Here is a 19,547-nt window from a genome sequence, read left to right as displayed (position 1 = left end):
TTTAGGTGCACAATAAATTTAAGAATATTTTGGGAAATAGTTTGTTACGTACAAAAAATGTAACCATTTCCTGTTCAGTTCCACATCTGAAAACTGATCACTTGAAAGTTGTAGCCCAGTCAACTAATATATGAGGTCCATCCAGAAAGAAAGCGAACTTTCTAAAAATACAATTAACAAGCTATTCTTAAATTTTTGCTTACCAACGACGCTTAGTGGAGTTCTTCCTAACCGTTTTAAGGTAATTGCATCATCTTGCCTTGTGTAATTAGGAGATTGCGAGCGTTGGATTGAAAGTTGTGTTCCGTACTTGTGGCGATTTTGTAGTACAAAAGTTAAAATTTTGGAAGGGCAGCGTGTGTGCATCAAATTTTGTTTCGAATTGGGCAAGACGTTTACAGAAACCTTGAAAATGCTACAGGAAGTATACGAGGAAGAATGTATAAATATTCTTTACCCAGCGTTGAGAGGTTTCAGCGTTTCAAAGCAGCATGAACATCCATCAAAATGAGATAAGACCTGGGTATCCATCATCATGTTATGACGTTCATGTTCGGAGAGTGCGCGGTGTTGTACAGAAAAATCATCGTTTGATCATTCGCGAAATTGCTGAAGAAGTAGAATTCAATAAATCGTCCTTTCATGTGATCTTTGAAAACTGAACATGTATTATGTTGCTGCAAATTGTTCCACGGTTGGCAATAAATGAACTAAAAGAAACATTACTGTGCGGAAATCTGTTAGGGTAAAGATATACCGAAGATACCTCGCGATGGAGGTCGAGATGTACGTCGCGGTCGCTATCTCGATGTTTAGGTCGCGATGGACGAAGGGCGCACATAGCAAAGAGTTTGCATCCACGCTGTTGAGGAGAAACAATACTGCGACGCGTGTGAAATTATTTCGTCAGTGCATAAGAGCACTGCAAAACCAAATTTTGAAATTGAAAGGACCAAACATTTATATATAGGAATGGACGCGAGACGAGACATGAAAAATGCCGAAGTCTCGTATCTTGTTTCGCAAAAGTATTTGATTCTCGTCTCTTGTCCATCTCTATCAATAAATCAAAGACTTTCACCTTTTTTCCATTTTCTGTGAAGAATTACTCTCTTTCAGCACTCAGGCGAGAAATCATTTCCCAGTAAAATAAAAAACAAGTATGTCTTCAGGTTTCGAGGTAGAGGGGGTATTTACTTCATCAAATGAAGTTTCATCACTACAGTGCCATTATTCGACGTTGCCTTCCTGTGGATATGTGTCTGTCTTTACAGGTATTTCTTTACCTTATATCAATAACGAATTCAGAAGAAATTCTTTTTTATTATTCTCGGAATTGGGAGGGAGAGAGTCGGAAGGGACCGTTAAGTTTTTAAGCATGGATATGATTAACACTTTTTTTTTTTTTTTTTAAGAAATTCTGGAATTTAGGGACTTGAGCCTGAAAGCCCCCTTCCTGTAACCGCCGCAGCATTATTTAATAATCAACTACAGTATAATTCTCAAATAAATATGAATAACTTATCTGACATTCCCATTTAAGTTGCTGTTTTCTTCCATTCTCTATTTAAAACGTGCCTATTATGATGTTTGTGCCTCTTATCCCATATGGAACGTTCCTCATTAGTTCTACTAATATGCCTTTCATAATCAAATTTAAAGTGCAGCAAAACCTCTCGCGCATAGATACACACAATCTGCTGCGGACGAAATTCTGAACAAATGAAGATTTTATTTCGTTCAGCGCTTCAGGGAGAACCAATCAAAACACGAGCCACAGAGATGCTTCCGCTGAACATTGATGTAAAAACAAGCTCGGTTGTTTATCATCGCGGTCGACCTCTAGGTCGCGATGTAGCGTACATCTCCGGCATGCGCTTACCCATTTGAATCCATGTATTTGTGCCATTATCGAAGTAGCGACAGCGATTTAAAGTTCAACCTCGATGACGCGATATCTTAGGTATGTCTTTACCCTTAGAATCTTTTGAATCGTGTAAACGAAGATGATGGCTTCTTGAAGAACATAACAGGTGACCAGCCTTGGGGTCTATGGGCATGTCGTTAAAATAAAGGCACAGTTTTCTCAATGAGTGGGGAAAATTCTTGCTGAGATCTAAAAATGCACATCAAAGCCGTTCAAAGGTTACAGTGATGTTTATTGTTTTCTTTAGTTTTTGTGATGTTGTTCATTATTAATACGTCCCACGTGGACAAATCATCAACAAGGAGTATTATTTAGAAGTGATTAAGCGTTTGAGGGAGGTTGTGAGGAAGAAGAGACCGAAAGCTTGAAAATGAAACATGAGTATTGCACCTTGATAGTGCTCCTAACCATTCGGCTCTCCTCATTAGGGAGTTTTTGGCGAAGAACAATACAACTGTTGTACCTCAATCCCCTACTTGCTTGATTTGGTATCCGCAGACTTCTTTTTATTTCTCAAGTTGAAATATACCCTGTAAAATCGCCGTTTCATGAGACTTCCAGGCTATTCCAAAAAGTACGTTCCAGCAGTAGAAGATGCTCTGGGAAGGATGTATTAACCCTAGGAATCCGGGGAGAGGGGAATCGGAGAAGGTAGTTTTTGTTTTAAAATATCCAACAAAATGTTATCTGCCAGTTGTTATTTTAGTTATTTGTTAGTTACGGTTACTTAGAGAATTTGCCATACTGGTATATATATATATATATATATATATATATATATATATATATATATATATATATATATATATATATATATATATATATATAAAGCTTAGGAAATAGTTCCCTCCCCCTTGGGATTATCTGGGACATTTCCTTTGAAGATCATAATAAATCATATTATTTGGCCAGAATATCAAGGATAATTTTATCTCCCATGCATCCGAATTAAATGAAGTGTGTATGTCTCCACACTTTCCAAACAGACAACAGTTTTGAACTACTGGCGACAGATGTGTTTGTGTTTATATACTTGTGTGTCGTCTCGACATCAACAAAGATTACTGTAGCTTCCTGTAGAGAAAACGAAATAAGCCTTACGTGTTTTGTGTGCGATAATACATGTATGCTTATGGGCTAACAAAATTTAAAATAACTTCTTTATCTTTAATTATATGAACAAATTATGAAATGAATTTGGAAAATCACCCTCTCCTTCCTCCTTGGGATTGCTAGGGTTAGTAGTGGAGGAAGTTATTTTGAATAAGATAAATCTGAATAACTTCCATAAACGGTAAGTAGCATTATATTTGGAGAATTTATTTTTTTCTGAATAGAACTCGTATCGTCAAGGAAAAAACTTACACAATATTAAACAGTTTGAACGCCGAACTATTTTTAGTATATTGCACCATCAGGCCAAGGTCATTTTTAAGTGTTAAATGTTAAGATACGCAAATCTTTATTATAGGATTTGCGTAAAATACGATCTTCAACATATTGTGATCGCAACAACAAGATGGCCATAGTGGGTGGTAATCGGAATGTCCGAACAGTCGTATCCTCTTATTAGTGACATTGTAACTTAATGTGTGTCCAACGATGTTGCCATGGTTCCCGTTACGCTGTGATTAATGACTTAAATATGTGGGTTCTTTCTTTCTTCCCAATATAGAGAAGGGGGAAATGAATAAACATTGACCAATTTGCCTGCATATATGGGTCGTTCCTTTTCAACGGAAGAAGAAATATTCTGTTGAAAGTGTCGAATAACAAAGCAACACCAAGCATTCGGAGTTTCCAGACTACCTTTTTCTTCCCCAAAACATTTAAGACATATATTTCTTACTCATGTGACGGAGAAGATCAGTTTATACTCACCCCAGTATTCTCGCCGAGAGATGTAGTCCAGTTCGAATTTTGTTGGCAACACCGATTTTCGGAGAAACTATCTGTTTCATTATTATGTAGTGGGAGAAGAAGGTTAATAGGTCAATTTTTTATACCACCCACTAAGGCTTTTCAGCTCTTTCCTAAAGATTAGTATTTACATTGTTTTCACGCAAATAAGACCATATAAAAATCTAAAGGATAGCAAGATTTTTTGTCCTCTAAATATGATTTATTGATATTGTGGTCTTTTCCCGTCTTCATATTCAAGTGTATAGCTATGTGCTTAAATAGAAAGAAGTGTTTGTTTATGCTACTAACAACTCTAATAAGTTATATATTTGAAATTATATTTGCTAATTCAAGAGAAATAGTAGTGCAGCGTGTGCAAATACATTTAACAATAATAAATAATATGGTAATTCTTGAATATACCCTTTCATTTTGTGAGAAAGTACAATAATATTTTGCAATATGATTTAAACAGTTTCCAAGCACGTACATAGTACTGATTATCTGTGACATTACTGATTTAAGTTAATTGAGTAATTTTTTTTTTATTTCAGAAAAGTATTTTTGGGCTGCAAAAAGAACAATCCAAAGCAAGTTTATGCCATAAAAGTTATGAAAAAGTCTGAAATGATTAACAAAAATATGGTCAGTCAAGGTGAGTGTATTTATATAGATACTTTCTGTTGGCTATTTTTATTTGAGTATTGTTTAAAAGTAAATTTTTTGGATCGATATATAAGGAAAAGAAGATTACTTATTTAATTTTTTTAATTGTACATTTGCACTCGAGAAACTGATTTAAATACTGTGATTAACTTTATAGTGCTTTAGTATTTAGCTATGTGATATTGTTGCAAGAGCCATTTCTGCTCTCTTCGTCAGTCACTCAATGAACGATAAACTCAGAAGTCCAAGAACTTACCTTGTGTCCATTAATACTCATTTAAGTTAATGTACTTCTTTTCCCAGCTAAACATTTATAAGTTATTTGTGTGTTTGAGCGGTAGGAACTTATTTAATTGGTCGAGCACAGTTTTGCCTCCGGAATCCGAACGCCCCAGAACTCGAACATCTTAAAAAACAAACGAAAAGTTCAAGCAAATTTTGCTCCGTACTGCATATTATTTTGGAATTCGACCGCGGTGATTCCAGTGTATTTATTTTAAAATCGAAATGAAAATTCAAGTTCACGGGACTCAGGAATGGATTATTTCAGTTCGTATTATTTTAAGGAAAAAAATGTCTTCGAATTCGTATGATTCGAAAATCGAATAGGGTTCCAGAACGGATTAAAATCGTATCCCAAGGTATCATTGTATTTTTCATATTGAATGGCTTGTGTTACAGTTCGATGTCAGAAATGGTCAAATACTGAGGCATTGGAACTGAACTATAAGGTTATTTATAGGTTGCTTGTACAAACAGCGCACTCACAATTTTTCTCCTTGAATTTCAGAGGTCTCCTCTTCTTCACCACCAACATCTAGTCTGTTGTACACGTGAATTTTTATCGCGTACTGCTAATTATTGCCCAACAGAGCACTAAAACAAGGCAGTAGCAGTGCATGAATGTTCAATATTATTGACTCGCGAAGATTACGTGATGTAGTACATGGGTATTCCCATTGTTTGATAATTATCTGTTGTTTTCTAGCTTCCACATATATGAAACCCATAATTCTCAATAAAAGCACAGAAATGAATGTTTAGCATACTTTAAAAAGTGTTCAAAATGTGGACACGTTCTAATATGCTAAATAATTATTTGTGGACATGTAGTCTCTCCGACAGTTTCTAAAAGTACAACAGTTAACTGTAAAATATGCTGAAGAAATACTCAGTTTGCATAACAGTAAATGAAAATTCTCATACTTTTAAGACATTCAAAAGACATAAAATCTGCAAACGGTTTCGAATCACTCCTCGTCTCTTCCTCATTTCATCTAAAGAAAACTTGATGCTGCATAAAATACTTGATGTATGAATTTCTCTGCTTGTCAATCGTGAAGAGAGAGAAAATCTCTATGACCTATGGAACCCGGATGTCCAATGCTGCGTTCACAAAAGCTTTCCATTGACTTCTGTCTTTGGACAGCCAACTAGATTCAGTTTCACTTTGTAGTCTTATTTCTGCGAGATCCATCCTAATATTATCCTAGATCCAGTTTCACTTAAGAGCTGTTGTATGGGTTAATGACAGAGATATATTCCCATGTTGCGTATATATATATTTCACAATATATCACAGTGCTAATTGTAAATTTGATCAATTATTTCTTCATCATTAGTTCAGATGTTCGTCTCTTTTAGCTTGCAGGTATATATACGGGACATTGAAGTTAAGATTTCATTTGTAAAATGACACAAATAAACACGCCTACTTAAATGGGTTTCTGTTGTTGGATGCTAAATTGTTTGGGATGAAATATTCAAAATGTTATTCTTTCGTTTCCTTAAATGGATATAAATTGGACAGTATTTCATGAACTACCTCAGGGAAATTTTCAGTTTCAGTGTTTTGTGTCCTTACACAACACCAAGGTTATGAAAAACTGGACTTAATACTAATGTGGGCTCTGAACCACGACTAGGCCTGAATTAAGTTTAATTGGCAAGATAGACTATCATGTAAAATCAATCCTCACAATATAGGCTGTTCCTCGCCACACTATCTTATCTCCAAGAGAACTGGATTGAAAGAAACACCACTGGTCCCTTCTACCTTGATCGAAAGACAACTATGACTCACCTTAATACACGTCAAGATATTTAATTATTGGAAGGTTTTCGTTGATTGCTTCCATCATCTTCAGCTGCGTTCTTCAAAACCTCAATTGCTTCTCTTAATCGTATCTCTTGGCGTTATCATTGATTTCTTAAGGATTTTACTTATTTGGTTCAGATATACTAGATGGTGACATTCTTATTGACTGTATAGAACACATTGTAATAATTAAAAGATATCTGAATAATGTTTCTTTCATGTATTTTCCAGCCTATTTCAAGTACATTGTAAGTACTCTTCGTTGCGTGTTAGGCTTAAGATTTTCTCCTATGCACGTCTTCACATTTTTTTTAAAAAAAAAACAGTAATATCTATCTATCTATCTATCTATCTATATATAATTTCCTTAGTGTTCCTTAGTGCACTTTATTCAAATCTGGTTCTATATTTTGTGGAATCTAGTCCTGTAATCTACGTTGCATATAATTATGTCTTCCAACGCAATGTAAGTTTAAACCCCTGTATGTAAAATGTTGCCAATTTATATACAAATTCAAATGGTCTAAAAATGTATAATAAGTATTTATAGTCTTAAATTTTATTTTCTATTGTTGGTAATGATCGTATCATAGTCCTCCTCAAGGTTACCTTTTTCAGTGTTCAAAAGCGGGATGTTTGTCCTTTATAAAATGCTTCAAATGTAATGGGCTTTATGAAAAATGGAAAGAAAGAAACTATGTGAAGACCCCATGGAAGAAAAATCTTAAGCCTTAGGTCTGACGAAGAGTAATCGTGGGAATGTACTTAAAATATGGACTGGAAAATAAATGTAAGGAACATTATTCAGGAGATTGTTTTAGTTTAATGTCGCACAGTTACACCCATTGGGCTTAGGGAGATGGATGGTTAATGAAGGTAATTATTGTAAAGTTTTTTGTTTGTTTGTTTGTGCTCTCCCACCAAATCAGGGACCACGTGCGCCAGTGGAATATGCACTAGCTGCTAGACCAGCAAGAAGGGCTGGTAACCTTTTTAAGAAACACAAAAGTTTAAAAGAGATGCAATTGATGTTTTAAAAAACACTACTGAAGATGATGGAAGTTACCATCGAAAACGTTCCAGTAATTAGATATTTTGACGTATACTAAGGTAAGTCACAGTGTTGCATGCAGCCAAATATTTAACGTCGTTCCGAGTTCCATTCTATTTGGGGACACAGTTTTCGGTATTAACTCAGTATTGGGAGGCAGTTAAAGAGCTGCTTTAAGTTGGAGATAGCTCCGATCTAGGAAGCAAGAAATAGGGCAATAGGGATAGGATGCATACTGAACGCACATTACTTAACTAGAAGCCTTCTGGATGATCCTGCGTGGACTGGAACGTTAGAAAGTTTAGTTTTAGTTTTGGTGTTGATTTATCAGCATGCTTTCTTTTTGTCTAATTATGGAATTTATGTTCGTGATTTAAATAACTTGAACTAGAAAAACAAATCACTGAACAAAGTAACGTTTATTTAAGATATTAGCTTTGCTATCTTAAATAACTTGAGCTAGAAAAACAAATCACTGAAGAAAGCAACGTTTATTTTAAAATAATAACTGTGTGACAGTTTGGCCAACAAACAGAACACATTAACAGTGTTTGATGAGTCCAATATTTTCTGTTAGTTTTCGAAACTGTCACACAGTTATTATTTTAAAATAAACGTTGTTATGTTCAGTGATTTGTTTTTCTAGTTCAAGTTAATTAAGACGCAAAGCTAATATGAACGAGTTACTAGTGGGTTAAAATTAACTATACCTAATAAATATAAGCCCTGTTTTTTAGGAGGGGAAGGAGTACAAACGAAATATGTTGATTAGGGAAAAATTGAAATTTAATATTTTCTGTAACTTAGAAAGTTTTCTAATTGTTTTATTTGCAGTAATTACGGAGAGAAATGCTTTAGCCCTGTCTAGAAGTCCTTTCTGTGTCCAGTTATTTTATTCGCTTCAATCAGCTGCAAATGTATTTTTGGTAAGTAGTCGTCTTTAGTAATTTCCAGTAAAGCGATACCATTTATAGAAGTAAGAGCGCATCATAAAGATATCTCATACCAGACATGATAGAAAAACAACGTAAGAATTTCACACACGTATATATAAACATGGGAAAATCGTGCGTACATATCAAACTCGGACAAGATTATAATTAATATACCATTTAATGTATAACTGTTCTAGATATTGTACATACTTACAATGGGTAATGGGCATACAAAAATATCACTATATAAAAATGAAACATACACTAAAGCGCGGATTCTGTGCAAAATTGATTATCAAAGTTAATGCATGTTGGTCTTCAGGTGCGTTACTTTGGCTGCTACTGTCCTTTGACCTGAAGCGTAGACTTGGAACTTGCTGGACACGGATGTTCCCACGGCTTTAGAGATAACTGAATAATCTTACATGTCTACTGTATGATCTAAATAAAGAAAATTGAGGAAAAGCGCTCCAATGCACGGAAAATATCTCAATGATCCATATTACTAAAATAAAAATAATGTTCCAAATAATGTAAAGTATGACTACTATAAATCTAAGTATTCATAATTATCTTGTTTTCCATATGCTTGCGCTTTAATTCCTTCATTGAAACTACGTCTATAAAGAGACTTGGAAATACAAAGTCTATTGGTTGATTCTTTGGATTTTCAGCGTTTAATGTATTTGATGTGAATCTGCAGCTCAACATGGAATCCAAAGTTTATAAACTCCCAATAAGAATTAAACCGGAGTCTTTCACATTAAAGGTTTGCCAGAGGGAGCTCTAAATTCAAAATTATGGACCCTGTTGTAAGCGTAACATGTCTTTATTGTTGTTTGTGGCTAATATTTAATAACGTTGCTAATATGCTATTACAGTAGAAATATAATAGTTTTTCACCCATCTATGTTTGTATTTGTGTAAATACTCTTAATCAACCTACTTTCAACTTACCCTTCATTCTAGTCTTTTCCTATTTAATGTATGCAACATATAAAGAAATAAAAAAAAAAATATTATGTTTAATATAACTTTCATTAACGTTTTAGGTAATGGAATACCTTGTCGGAGGAGATCTGAAATCGTTGCTGGGTGTTCATGGCTATTTCGAGGAATCATGGGCGGTATTTTACAGTGCAGAAGTTGCTCTGGCGTTAGAATATCTACATAGGTAAGTTGACATTATGTACATTAGAAAAATAAGAACATAATGTGATCTTCATCTTAACCGATGCACCACTGATGGTAGGGCTTTATTATTACTAATGGTAAATTTTTATCGCCATGGTCATGAAAATTTGAACAAAAAGGCCATGAAAAGTCATGAAAAAGTCATGAATTTACTTTCTGGTATTCCAGTAGACACCCTGTAAGACCGTGAACTACTATCTTGAAATTTTCCTAGTTACACATCTATTCATGGTTCTTTTCTTTAATCATGCCAATTGCTTCAGACCTTCGATAAACAAGAAGTCATATCGATTTTACTTTGCAGTAAGCCACAAATACAAAGTAATTATTCTTTAGATAACCTTCAAAATCACGAGAGATCAAAGTATAGGACTACTAGGACTACTACCCATCCTAAATGTGCTACTAATATAAATGTATGCACATAGTCTCATCAGGTAAACAATATGACATGTTTCATAGCTCCCTCGCGGCTAAGCGGTTAGCGTACACTTCTTTAGCGTGGGTTCGATTCCCGGCGGAAGTTCATATGGTTCGGATCTCACGTCAAGCTGTAGATTTACGTCTCATATAATCTCACTGTTGAAATGGAAGCTAAACTAAAAATGAAATCAAATCAAATGACATGTTTCAATAACAATTAAATATGCTTCGAAAATAATTACTAAATATTTTTTCTTTATCTGTTGGTAAAACATACGCTTTTTTTTGTAGCACATTCAATATAACAGAATTGACACCAAATACTAGATATTCAGCTTCTAGAAATTCTTCTATGTACTGTTTAATTTTAACTAAAACTCAGCCCACGTTTTAGTAGTAATCCTATTTACTCGTTTACCTATCATTTATGATCAAAGCATGCGTATATTCTTAGTTTGAGTAACAATAGTAACAAAATATTTCATACATTTTCTTGACTGATATGAATTATGTAATAGTTTAATTTGAGCTCTCCCATACACGAAAACTGTTCCGATATTACTTGAACTTATATAATAAAAATTGTAAATGACTGAAAATATAATGAAGGACTCTGGCCAGCAAGACGATGTACGAGTTACATACTGAAAGTCGTGAGCAACATTTTTTTCACAACTATAATCTTTATTTGTAAGTGAAACTAAATATATCATCTCAATCTACAGTCCACATAGTCTCCGGTTTTTATTTATTTATTTATTTATTTATTGTCTTTCACACATTTTCCTCATCGTTCTGTAAGTTTGAAAATACCCTTGCGATAGAATTCCGTCCAGCTGCCCGTAGACACTGACGCACTGCTTGCCGAATATCCTCCAGTGTCTCATAGCGATGGTGTTACATCTGTTCCTTCACAAAACCGAAAAGATGGTAGTCGGGGTGCCAGGTCGGGGCTGTAGGGAGGATGTGGAAGTGTTTTCCCACCCAAATCTCCTGATCTGCTCCATAGTGGCACTTGCAGTATGCGAACGCGCATTATCCTGTTGAACGATGATCTTTCCAGGACGTTAATCACGCAAGGCACGACGGGGCTTCAAAAGTTTCTGGATGTAGTGGACAGAATTTATGGTTTGTCCAAGCTCAAGAAACCCAACCAGAATGCAATCATGTGCATCCCAGAAGACGCTCCCCATAACTTTCCCTACCGTTTGCACTGTCTTCGCTTTCTTCTTCGGTGGTGAATTCAAGTAGTGCCATTCCATACTCTGTCGTTTTGTTTCAGCTTGATAATGATAGAACCAGCTTTCATCTCCAGTCACAATACTCATCAAAAAGTCATCACCTTCATGTTGAAATTTCTGAAGAAGGGTTTGGGCAATGGTTAGTCTCTGATGTTTGTGGTCCTCAGTTAAACGTGGGATCAACGGACACAGACCTTCCGATAACCTAAGCTGTAAATCATTTCTTGCACCGAATTATGTACAACGCCAAGTTTTGCAGTAATTTCATTCACATTGATACGCCTAATCAGCTCATCGACTCTTACCTTGTTGCGTTCCGTGGAAGCAGTTCGAGAGCGCCTGCTACGAGGCTCATCTTCGATACTTGTGTTTCCATCCTTAAAATATTTCACCCACTTCCTAACACTGCTAGCACCCATGCACACATCTCCATAGGCACGCTGCAATCTGCGGTGAGTTGGTCGTGTTTAACAAGGAATTCAATCACAGCACGTTGTCGAAACGAAACGAAACATTGCCATTTTTAAAATCCTGCCTGTGGTCACGTGCTAGCGACAAACAGCGTCAACTCCCGGAGAGAAAGAAAGATCTGTAGATTCAGATGATATACTTAGTTTCACTTACAACTAAAGATGACGATTGTGAACACATGTTGCTCACGACTTTCAGTATGCCCGTCGTATATTCTTCCCAAGTTATAGACTTGATTAGCACGTCGATTTCGACTTCATTAACTGTCTTTCTTAATCCATAGTTCACCATCACTTTCACCATTACTTTCTGTTCATCTGCCCTTAGCAACGCTGGGTGAATTCTGAATTTTCGTGAGTCTTAACTGAAAACAGTAGCGTTATTTCAGCTTTAACTTGGGAGAAGGAGAACTGGGATACGATTCTCCATCGATATAACTAGAGTTCACGATTTCATTACTATATTACCCTACTATCGATATATATACATCAAACTCAGGGTGTAATATGGGCGGGTCACGGTGGTTCAGTGGTAGAGCGTTCACCTCTGGTGTCTTGAGATCCCTAGTTCGATCCCAGCTCACACCAAATGAGCTTTGATGTAGACAAATATCGCATGCGTGGGTTTCCTCAGTGTTCTCTCATTTCCTTCCACTTTCTTCATTTCATTTCATTCATTCTCATCGTCACCGTCTCCTTCAACCTGCCTGGCATAATCACAGAACGTAAAACGGAAAGATTTCATTTTCGTTTCGGGATGCAATTATTTCCCTCCTGACCAGGGTTGCCTGGATTAAACCAAGGTGGTTTAAACCAGCTGGTTTTAAAAAAAAACAACTGGTTTAAACAACAACAACAACAAAAACAAAAAAAAATTATTTAAATCGTGTGAACTTAATGGTGACATATCAAACCATCCGCATTACGTTTATCTACTTTTCACCTTTTAATCAAGGGGTCCCGTGTTCAATTCTCGGTCCAACCACAACTCATCTTTCAAGTGTAAACCAAGTAGCGATTCGAGATGTCGCATTAAGCGAAAGTGTTCTCCGTGATAACCTTGGTATTTCATAAGAATATTAAGCCTAAACATACGAAATGAAACCAAATTATACATTTCTACTTGAATGAATGCCTGTTGTTTTATAAAGAAGCCAAGGTTGCTGAAATATATTGATAGAAATGGGCAAAATTTATCAACTGCCTACGCAGCTTCCAACATCAACTTGGATTTGACTTTGTTTTAATTTTATTGAATGATATCTACATACCAAATTTGTAATTTAATACCTCAGTTTTAGCGTAGTGATTATGATATGTTGACCTTAAAGTTTTACATACAAATACATTTAAAGTAATAACAGGTTTTTCCCAATTGCTAAGGCGGGAGTTTCCCGATTTATCTATAATTCTACTTCTGTAACTCTTTTTGTCCTTTTGAAATGATTCTTGACAGTTATATTAACAAGTGCGCCTATGTAAAGATGAGTACAACGTATTTTTATCAGGAGTCCTTCGTGAGTGAGTCGGCAATCGCATTTGTGACCAATTAGTCCCGGTTTTGTGTCCAAAAGGACAATTTCTCTTGGATGTAAGTCGAGAAGCGGTTTGGATTCCGCTTGAAGCTTGTGACCCCTTCCAGCATAACCTTGTTGTTGCATAATAACACCAAGGCGAAACAAACTAATTTCTGTCCATATCTAATATAAATACATAGAGTAAATTATTTAAACCAAGAAAAAACTGGTTTAAACAAACAAAAAAAGGTTTAAACCACAAAAGCCTGGTTTTTTGGTTTTTTCAATAAAAAACATGGTTTTTGCCAACCCTGCTCCTGACCCTCTAAATCACACCCCTGATTGACAAGCGTTCTGGAAACCAGCTCATTCGGGAGCGAAACTCTATGTTAAAAAATTGCTGTTTTCAAATGCAAGTTTTCGTAAAGTAGGGTAGGGTTTCGATGTTATATATATGTACATTTTTTTCTTTCTTTTCAGCCATGGAATAATTCATCGAGATTTGAAACCTGACAACATGTTGCTGTCCGACAGAGGTCATGTAAAACTGACAGATTTTGGATTAAGCAAAATCAACTTGCATAGAGGTAAGTAAAAAATACAATCTATTACAGTGTAATGCAACAGTTCAAATACAACTAACACAAGCCAATTTTATCAAACTGCTCAAAGATGTTATTATATACATATTTTGAAATTATATTAAAGTATCGAGTTCTCTATTTAAATCTGTTTATTTCTCACTCATTGGTCTAGTAGCTAGTGCGATCACCTTTCGTACATGGATCTTGGGCTCAATTCGGGTGGGAGATGGCCAACGAAGTTTAACTGTTGAACGAGGGTCATGACCAAGTTCGGTGAAAATGTCTGTTGCACCAACAACATTCAAGGTTGGGCAATCCAAATGAGATCGACCAATGATGGTTGCTGACAAAATTTAGTTTTTTATTAATTTTTTACACAAGTTTATACCACATTCAGGGAGTTAAAACGGATATTCATTTATTTTTTAGACGCGCAGGTTTGTTTGTAGCGGCCATTTTGTATAGGCGCTTGAGCGTATTTTGCACTTTTCAGAGGCTTCCATTAAACGCTGTAACTTTTAAAGATTATGAGTTCAAACCAGAACCATATGAAAGATGATGGAATGGGCAACATTCTGTGTTCTGTGCACATTGGGACGTACTTCAGAACGTTAAAAAAAAAAAAAAAACTCTCTGAACATAGAGGTTGGAAACCTAGAAATGGCCATTTTGGAATGTGCATTGAAACGAAATAAATGAGACTCACCTTCAATTTTTTGTCTACATAGATACTACATAATAAGACAAAGTCTCAAACAAGTTTCAGATCTCAGAACCATATACTTGATTTTTTGGAAATTTTTAAATATTGCGAATTTTGGAAAATCGTGTATTTTCACCATCAAATATCTCAGGGAGGACAGAAGTAAAAAATCTCAAATTTGCAGAAAATAGACGATAGTTCTTCAGTAACAAGTGAGTAAAATTGCATCACTGAGACTTGAGTAGTTTCTGAGTTATAAGTTTTTTCTTCACTAGGACTTAATATCATGAAGCACCGTGAGCCGTGGATATAAACTTCGTAGCGAAAGTCAAAACAACACGACAGAAATGTTTAATGGGTAAAGTATGCTTAATTTATGAATCACATCTTGTACAAAAACGAAACTTCTCTGTTATTTCTTTTCTGCCTATAGCGCTGCTGTTAAGACATCAGTGAGGTAAACAGTTGACTGGCACTGGTATTGAAAGTACGACCTATAGGAGTTGTGAACTCTGTGGGTGTGAGTTTCCAGAGAACCTTAGTAATCGGTACTCATACTTTGTCATTCGTAGTTAGTTTAAAAGAGGTCCTTGGGACATGGGAATGGAAAACCTGAACAAAAAGATCTTTATTATCCTGACTGATGTCTTCGATTCTCCCAATCCACCATTTCTCGTCGTAAATACAGGCTACGGTAGCATTAGGTGCAAATGACAAAATGCTATGTTCTGGAAGTACTGAAGTACTGCAATCAGTAAATTCATCTGATTGTGAGTATTCATAACATCTGATTTATATATGCGTCAGAGGTACAAATCTATGATATAATGTGGCATTGATAATTTTTTACATGTAGCAAATCTCGAATTTCTTGCTGTTTGACTGCACTTCTAATGAAACATAGATAAATTGCATGCCTGAGAGAGCAGTCCCGGGTTCGATTCCCGGTGGGATCACTCGGTCGAAAAAGTGTAACACGCTTTTTCAGGCCAGCCACCCTGAATGAGGTTTTCCTGGGTTTTCCTCATTCACACCAGGCAAATGCCGAGGTGGTACCTAACTTATAGGTCTCAGGCCGTTTTCTTCCTTCCCTTTCCCCGGATTGTGTGCTCGTCGAGGGACGTCATCTCTCAAATCGTGAAGGGCTAAATTGCCTTAGATGCCGAAAGCCCAGAAATCTAAAATTCTATCCTGTATGCTTGAGAAACTATCTGTTCAGTTGTTAAAATTACGAATTTCACATCATTGCAAGAACCTATAACTCAGAGACTACTCAAGTCTCAGTGATGCAATTTTACTCACTTGTTACTGAAGAACTATCGTCTATTTTCTGCGAATTTGAGATTTTTCACTTCTGTCCTTCCTGAGATATTTGATGGTGAAAATAATACACGATTATCGAAAATTCGCAATGTTTAAATATTTCCAAAAAGTCAAGTACATAATTCTCAGATCTGAAACTTGTTTGAGACGTTGTCTATTATGTAGTGTCTATGTAGACAAAATTTTGGAAGTTAAATGTTAAACGTGTTTAAGTAAACACTAGTTTAATCTTCGTTAGTGCACACGGCTGAGAGCCTTGAAATTTGAATGCATTATGGTGGTTCGAACACCACTGTAAACTTTAGGTTCGCGTCTCATATAGCCTCGGAGCTGAAAAGGAAAGCTAAACTCCATCATACCAAATCTACTTAAAATACATGTTAACTTTATCCTAAAAAACTATTTCAAGGGTTTTTAAATTTTTCTCAATATGGCTTCTTTGGCTACGCTGCTAATTAATTCAACTTAAAAAGTGTATTCTGGAAACACTGACAAGTAAAGGGTCCAAATGGATGAATCGAGTTGCGGGATGAGACATAATGCGCCTGTTAGAGGATGTGAAAATATGTGTATATGCAAAGTTATAGCAACTGAGCGCCATAAGAAACGGAGGGAAAGGGGGCAAAGTTGGTGGGAGAAGGACTATGCTATGTTATAGAAATACATCAAATAAACTGTTGAATCGTAAAAGTATTGAAAGATAGACAGTGCAAACGGTGGTAGTTTTATATTGGCAAAAGAAAAACGGGAAGAGTAGATCACGAACCTCCGTCGTCACCTTGAAATCTGATATTTTTTTAAATGAAAAGGAAGTCAAAAGCCAGAATGTTCTCAAAAAGTCAGTTATGAACTTTAGTGATCGTTATCTGTACTTATTTTGAGGATTTAGGATCATCTTTGTAGTTTTTTTATGAAACTGATATTCGTATGTTGAAAGTTTGAATTATCACGAAAACACATGTAGACCTGAGTTAAACATATCAAGCCAGGAAAACTAACTGAAATTTCATACCCAAGTTGTATATTATTACATTATTATTTATGACATTACTTGCAATTTTTTTCATATAGTGCCGAAGAGAATTGTTCCGGTCTGGATTTTTTTTCCCTACAAGGTGGTCATTTCGAGCATGAGTTCCGATGGTATCCAGAGAGATAAAACAGACCATAATTCATCAGCGGTTAGTGATATGACAAAACGGATAGCAACATTTAATTCCTGATCAAAACACAGTCTTAAGACATGTGTCGCATGACTACCTTTCCATTTCAAAAAATATCACAGATTTCAAAATGGTGGGGATTTCAAGATGGTGGCTGAGGTTCGTGACCTACTCTGCCCATTCTTTTTTGCCAATATGTAAAACTACCACCGTTTGCATAGTCTATCTTTCACTATTTTTGCGATTCAACAGTTTATTTGGTGTATTTCTATAACATAGCATAGTCCTTTCCCTCCAAATTTGACCTCCTCTCCCTCCGTTTCTTATGGCGCTCAGCCGCTATAACTTTGCACATACACATATTTTCATATCCTCTATCAGGAGCACTATGTCTCCTCCCGCAACTCGATTCATCCATTTGGACCCTTTACTTATGAGTGTTAATTCTACGATTTTCACACAAAATTCTTAAAATATTCAATATATTTTACATTTACTATTTGATTTGAAAAAAATAAAATAAAACTTGCTGTAGATTAACCATTTAACAATTAACAGTATATGTAAACGTATTTTCAGTTCACCAAATCAAGGTGCAGTGGATCGGTGGCAGCGTCTATCTCGTGTAAGGGATTCTGATTTGATCCCTGGCCGCGCAAGTTGTGGGTTTTCTTGGTGTCCTCTCGTTTTTTCTTAATGTCTTATTCCACCAATTATTTTATAAGCACTCACTATCATTATAATTACTCATCTGTTTTAGCCTAAAGGCATGATCACGGGACGTAAAATTAAACATCTCGTTTCATTTTTCAATATATAAAACATATTAAATATTTTGAACTTTACAGCAGTTTTTCTAAAAGATCATTTTAAGCAAATATGACCTCCATAACTTGGTAGCGTGGAAAGAACTTACATTAATTTTCATTTTAAGAGATGTTTTATTCGATATATGGGATTTCACAGAAAAAATCCATCTACATGTTATACGTTCGGCAATGTAACTAAAAAAACTACATTGATAAAGAGTTGAGAAAAGCCTTAAAACAGTTTGTAAGTTTTTTTTTTTTTTTTTTTTAAATGTATACAAATATGCATCCTAAAATATCCACCAGTAACTATTAAGTTATCTGTTTATTTGCTTTATTATCGATAAATCTCGATCTCTTTTAAGTACTGAAAGTATTAGTATTAATTTCTGATATGAATGTAGTAACGTAATTTCATTTACCACCTGCAAAATTAGTAAGATGTACTTTCTAATAGATTTTTTTAATTAAATGTGATAATTAATTTGAATTTCTTTTTCTTTCACCAGACATAATGCTGTCGGATCTTGTTAACTGTACTCCATCTATGGAACAAGGAGGCAATTATCCTACTCGAACACCTGGTCAGTTGCTTTCGTTAACATCGCACTTGTCATTTGTAAGTATACCATATTAATTTTAAGTAAATAAATGAATAAGAAACGTAATGTAAAGCATTGTTGGTAAATGAGTTGTCATTTCATATTTATACTGGATTTGTTCTGAAAGTAGTAGGGCTGATTTCTTTCCCGCCAAAACTTGGTGAAGGAGGGGGCGTGTTTCTCCACTGGTTGGATGGAGGGGGGGGAGGCCTTAGCTACCAGCGCACCAGTCGCCAGTCGTCTCCAAACCTTCACGGAGTGTAAATCGAGTTTAAGGTGAATCCCTTTTAAGGTGCCTGGTCATCTCCACAATGAATCGTTTGTTAGAGCAGCATTACGCAGTGAAGCTTTGCGTCAAACTAGGTAAAACTGCGAGTGAGACGCATGACATGATCAAGACTGCTTACGGGAATGATCCCGAAAATAGCCCGTATGACCAAGTCGAAAATGAAATTGATGATCATCGTTTTTGACTGCAAAGGAGTTGTTCATGGAGAGTTCGTAGCGCCTGGTCAGACTGTGACTGCTGCATTCTACATGAAAGTTCTTGAAATACTCAGAAAACGAGTCGCTCGCCCCCGTTCAGCAATCGCTGGATCATGGGAGCTTCATCATGACAATGCGTCGAGCCATACCAGCTTTGCTGTCATTGACTTCCTGACCAAACATAGCATCACACAGCGTCCCCAGCCATTCTGCAGTCCAGATGACACTCTTGCAGGCTTCCGACTGAAAAGGGTCATGAAACGAAAGCACCGTGACTTGGTCCACGCCATTCAAGAGGCCGTAACGAGAGAGCTGAAGAGCATTCCAGTTTGTGCGTTCTAGGAAGCCTTCAGTGATTGGCAGAGTCGCTGGAAACGCTGTGTTGATGCGGAAAAGACATATTTTGAAAATTATTAAGTCGATCCTACTATTTTCCGGACAAACCTTGTTTTG

At 35.9% G+C, this 19,547-nt stretch overlaps 1 protein-coding gene across 2 annotated transcripts in view; it reads left to right on the top strand.

Moving 5' to 3' along the window:
* gwl (serine/threonine-protein kinase greatwall) overlaps positions 1 to 19,547 on the top strand; it is a 67,056-nt gene that overhangs the window by 12,629 nt on the left and 34,880 nt on the right. For both annotated transcript variants that reach the window (XM_081742316.1, XM_081742315.1), the window contains exons 3-7: positions 4,384 to 4,484; positions 8,479 to 8,570; positions 9,632 to 9,753; positions 13,905 to 14,011; positions 18,516 to 18,625. In XM_081742316.1, coding sequence (XP_081598442.1) covers positions 4,384 to 4,484; positions 8,479 to 8,570; positions 9,632 to 9,753; positions 13,905 to 14,011; positions 18,516 to 18,625 — 532 coding nt within the window. The remainder of the gene's footprint in view (positions 1 to 4,383; positions 4,485 to 8,478; positions 8,571 to 9,631; positions 9,754 to 13,904; positions 14,012 to 18,515; positions 18,626 to 19,547) is intronic.

The sequence above is a fragment of the Thermobia domestica genome, chromosome 16, assembly GCF_964235325.1.
Source record: "Thermobia domestica chromosome 16, izTheDome1.hap1.1, whole genome shotgun sequence".
Taxonomy (NCBI): Eukaryota; Metazoa; Arthropoda; class Insecta; order Zygentoma; family Lepismatidae; genus Thermobia; species Thermobia domestica.
The sequence above is the reverse complement of the archived record's forward strand: the minus strand, read 5'-3'. Positions and strand labels throughout refer to the sequence as shown.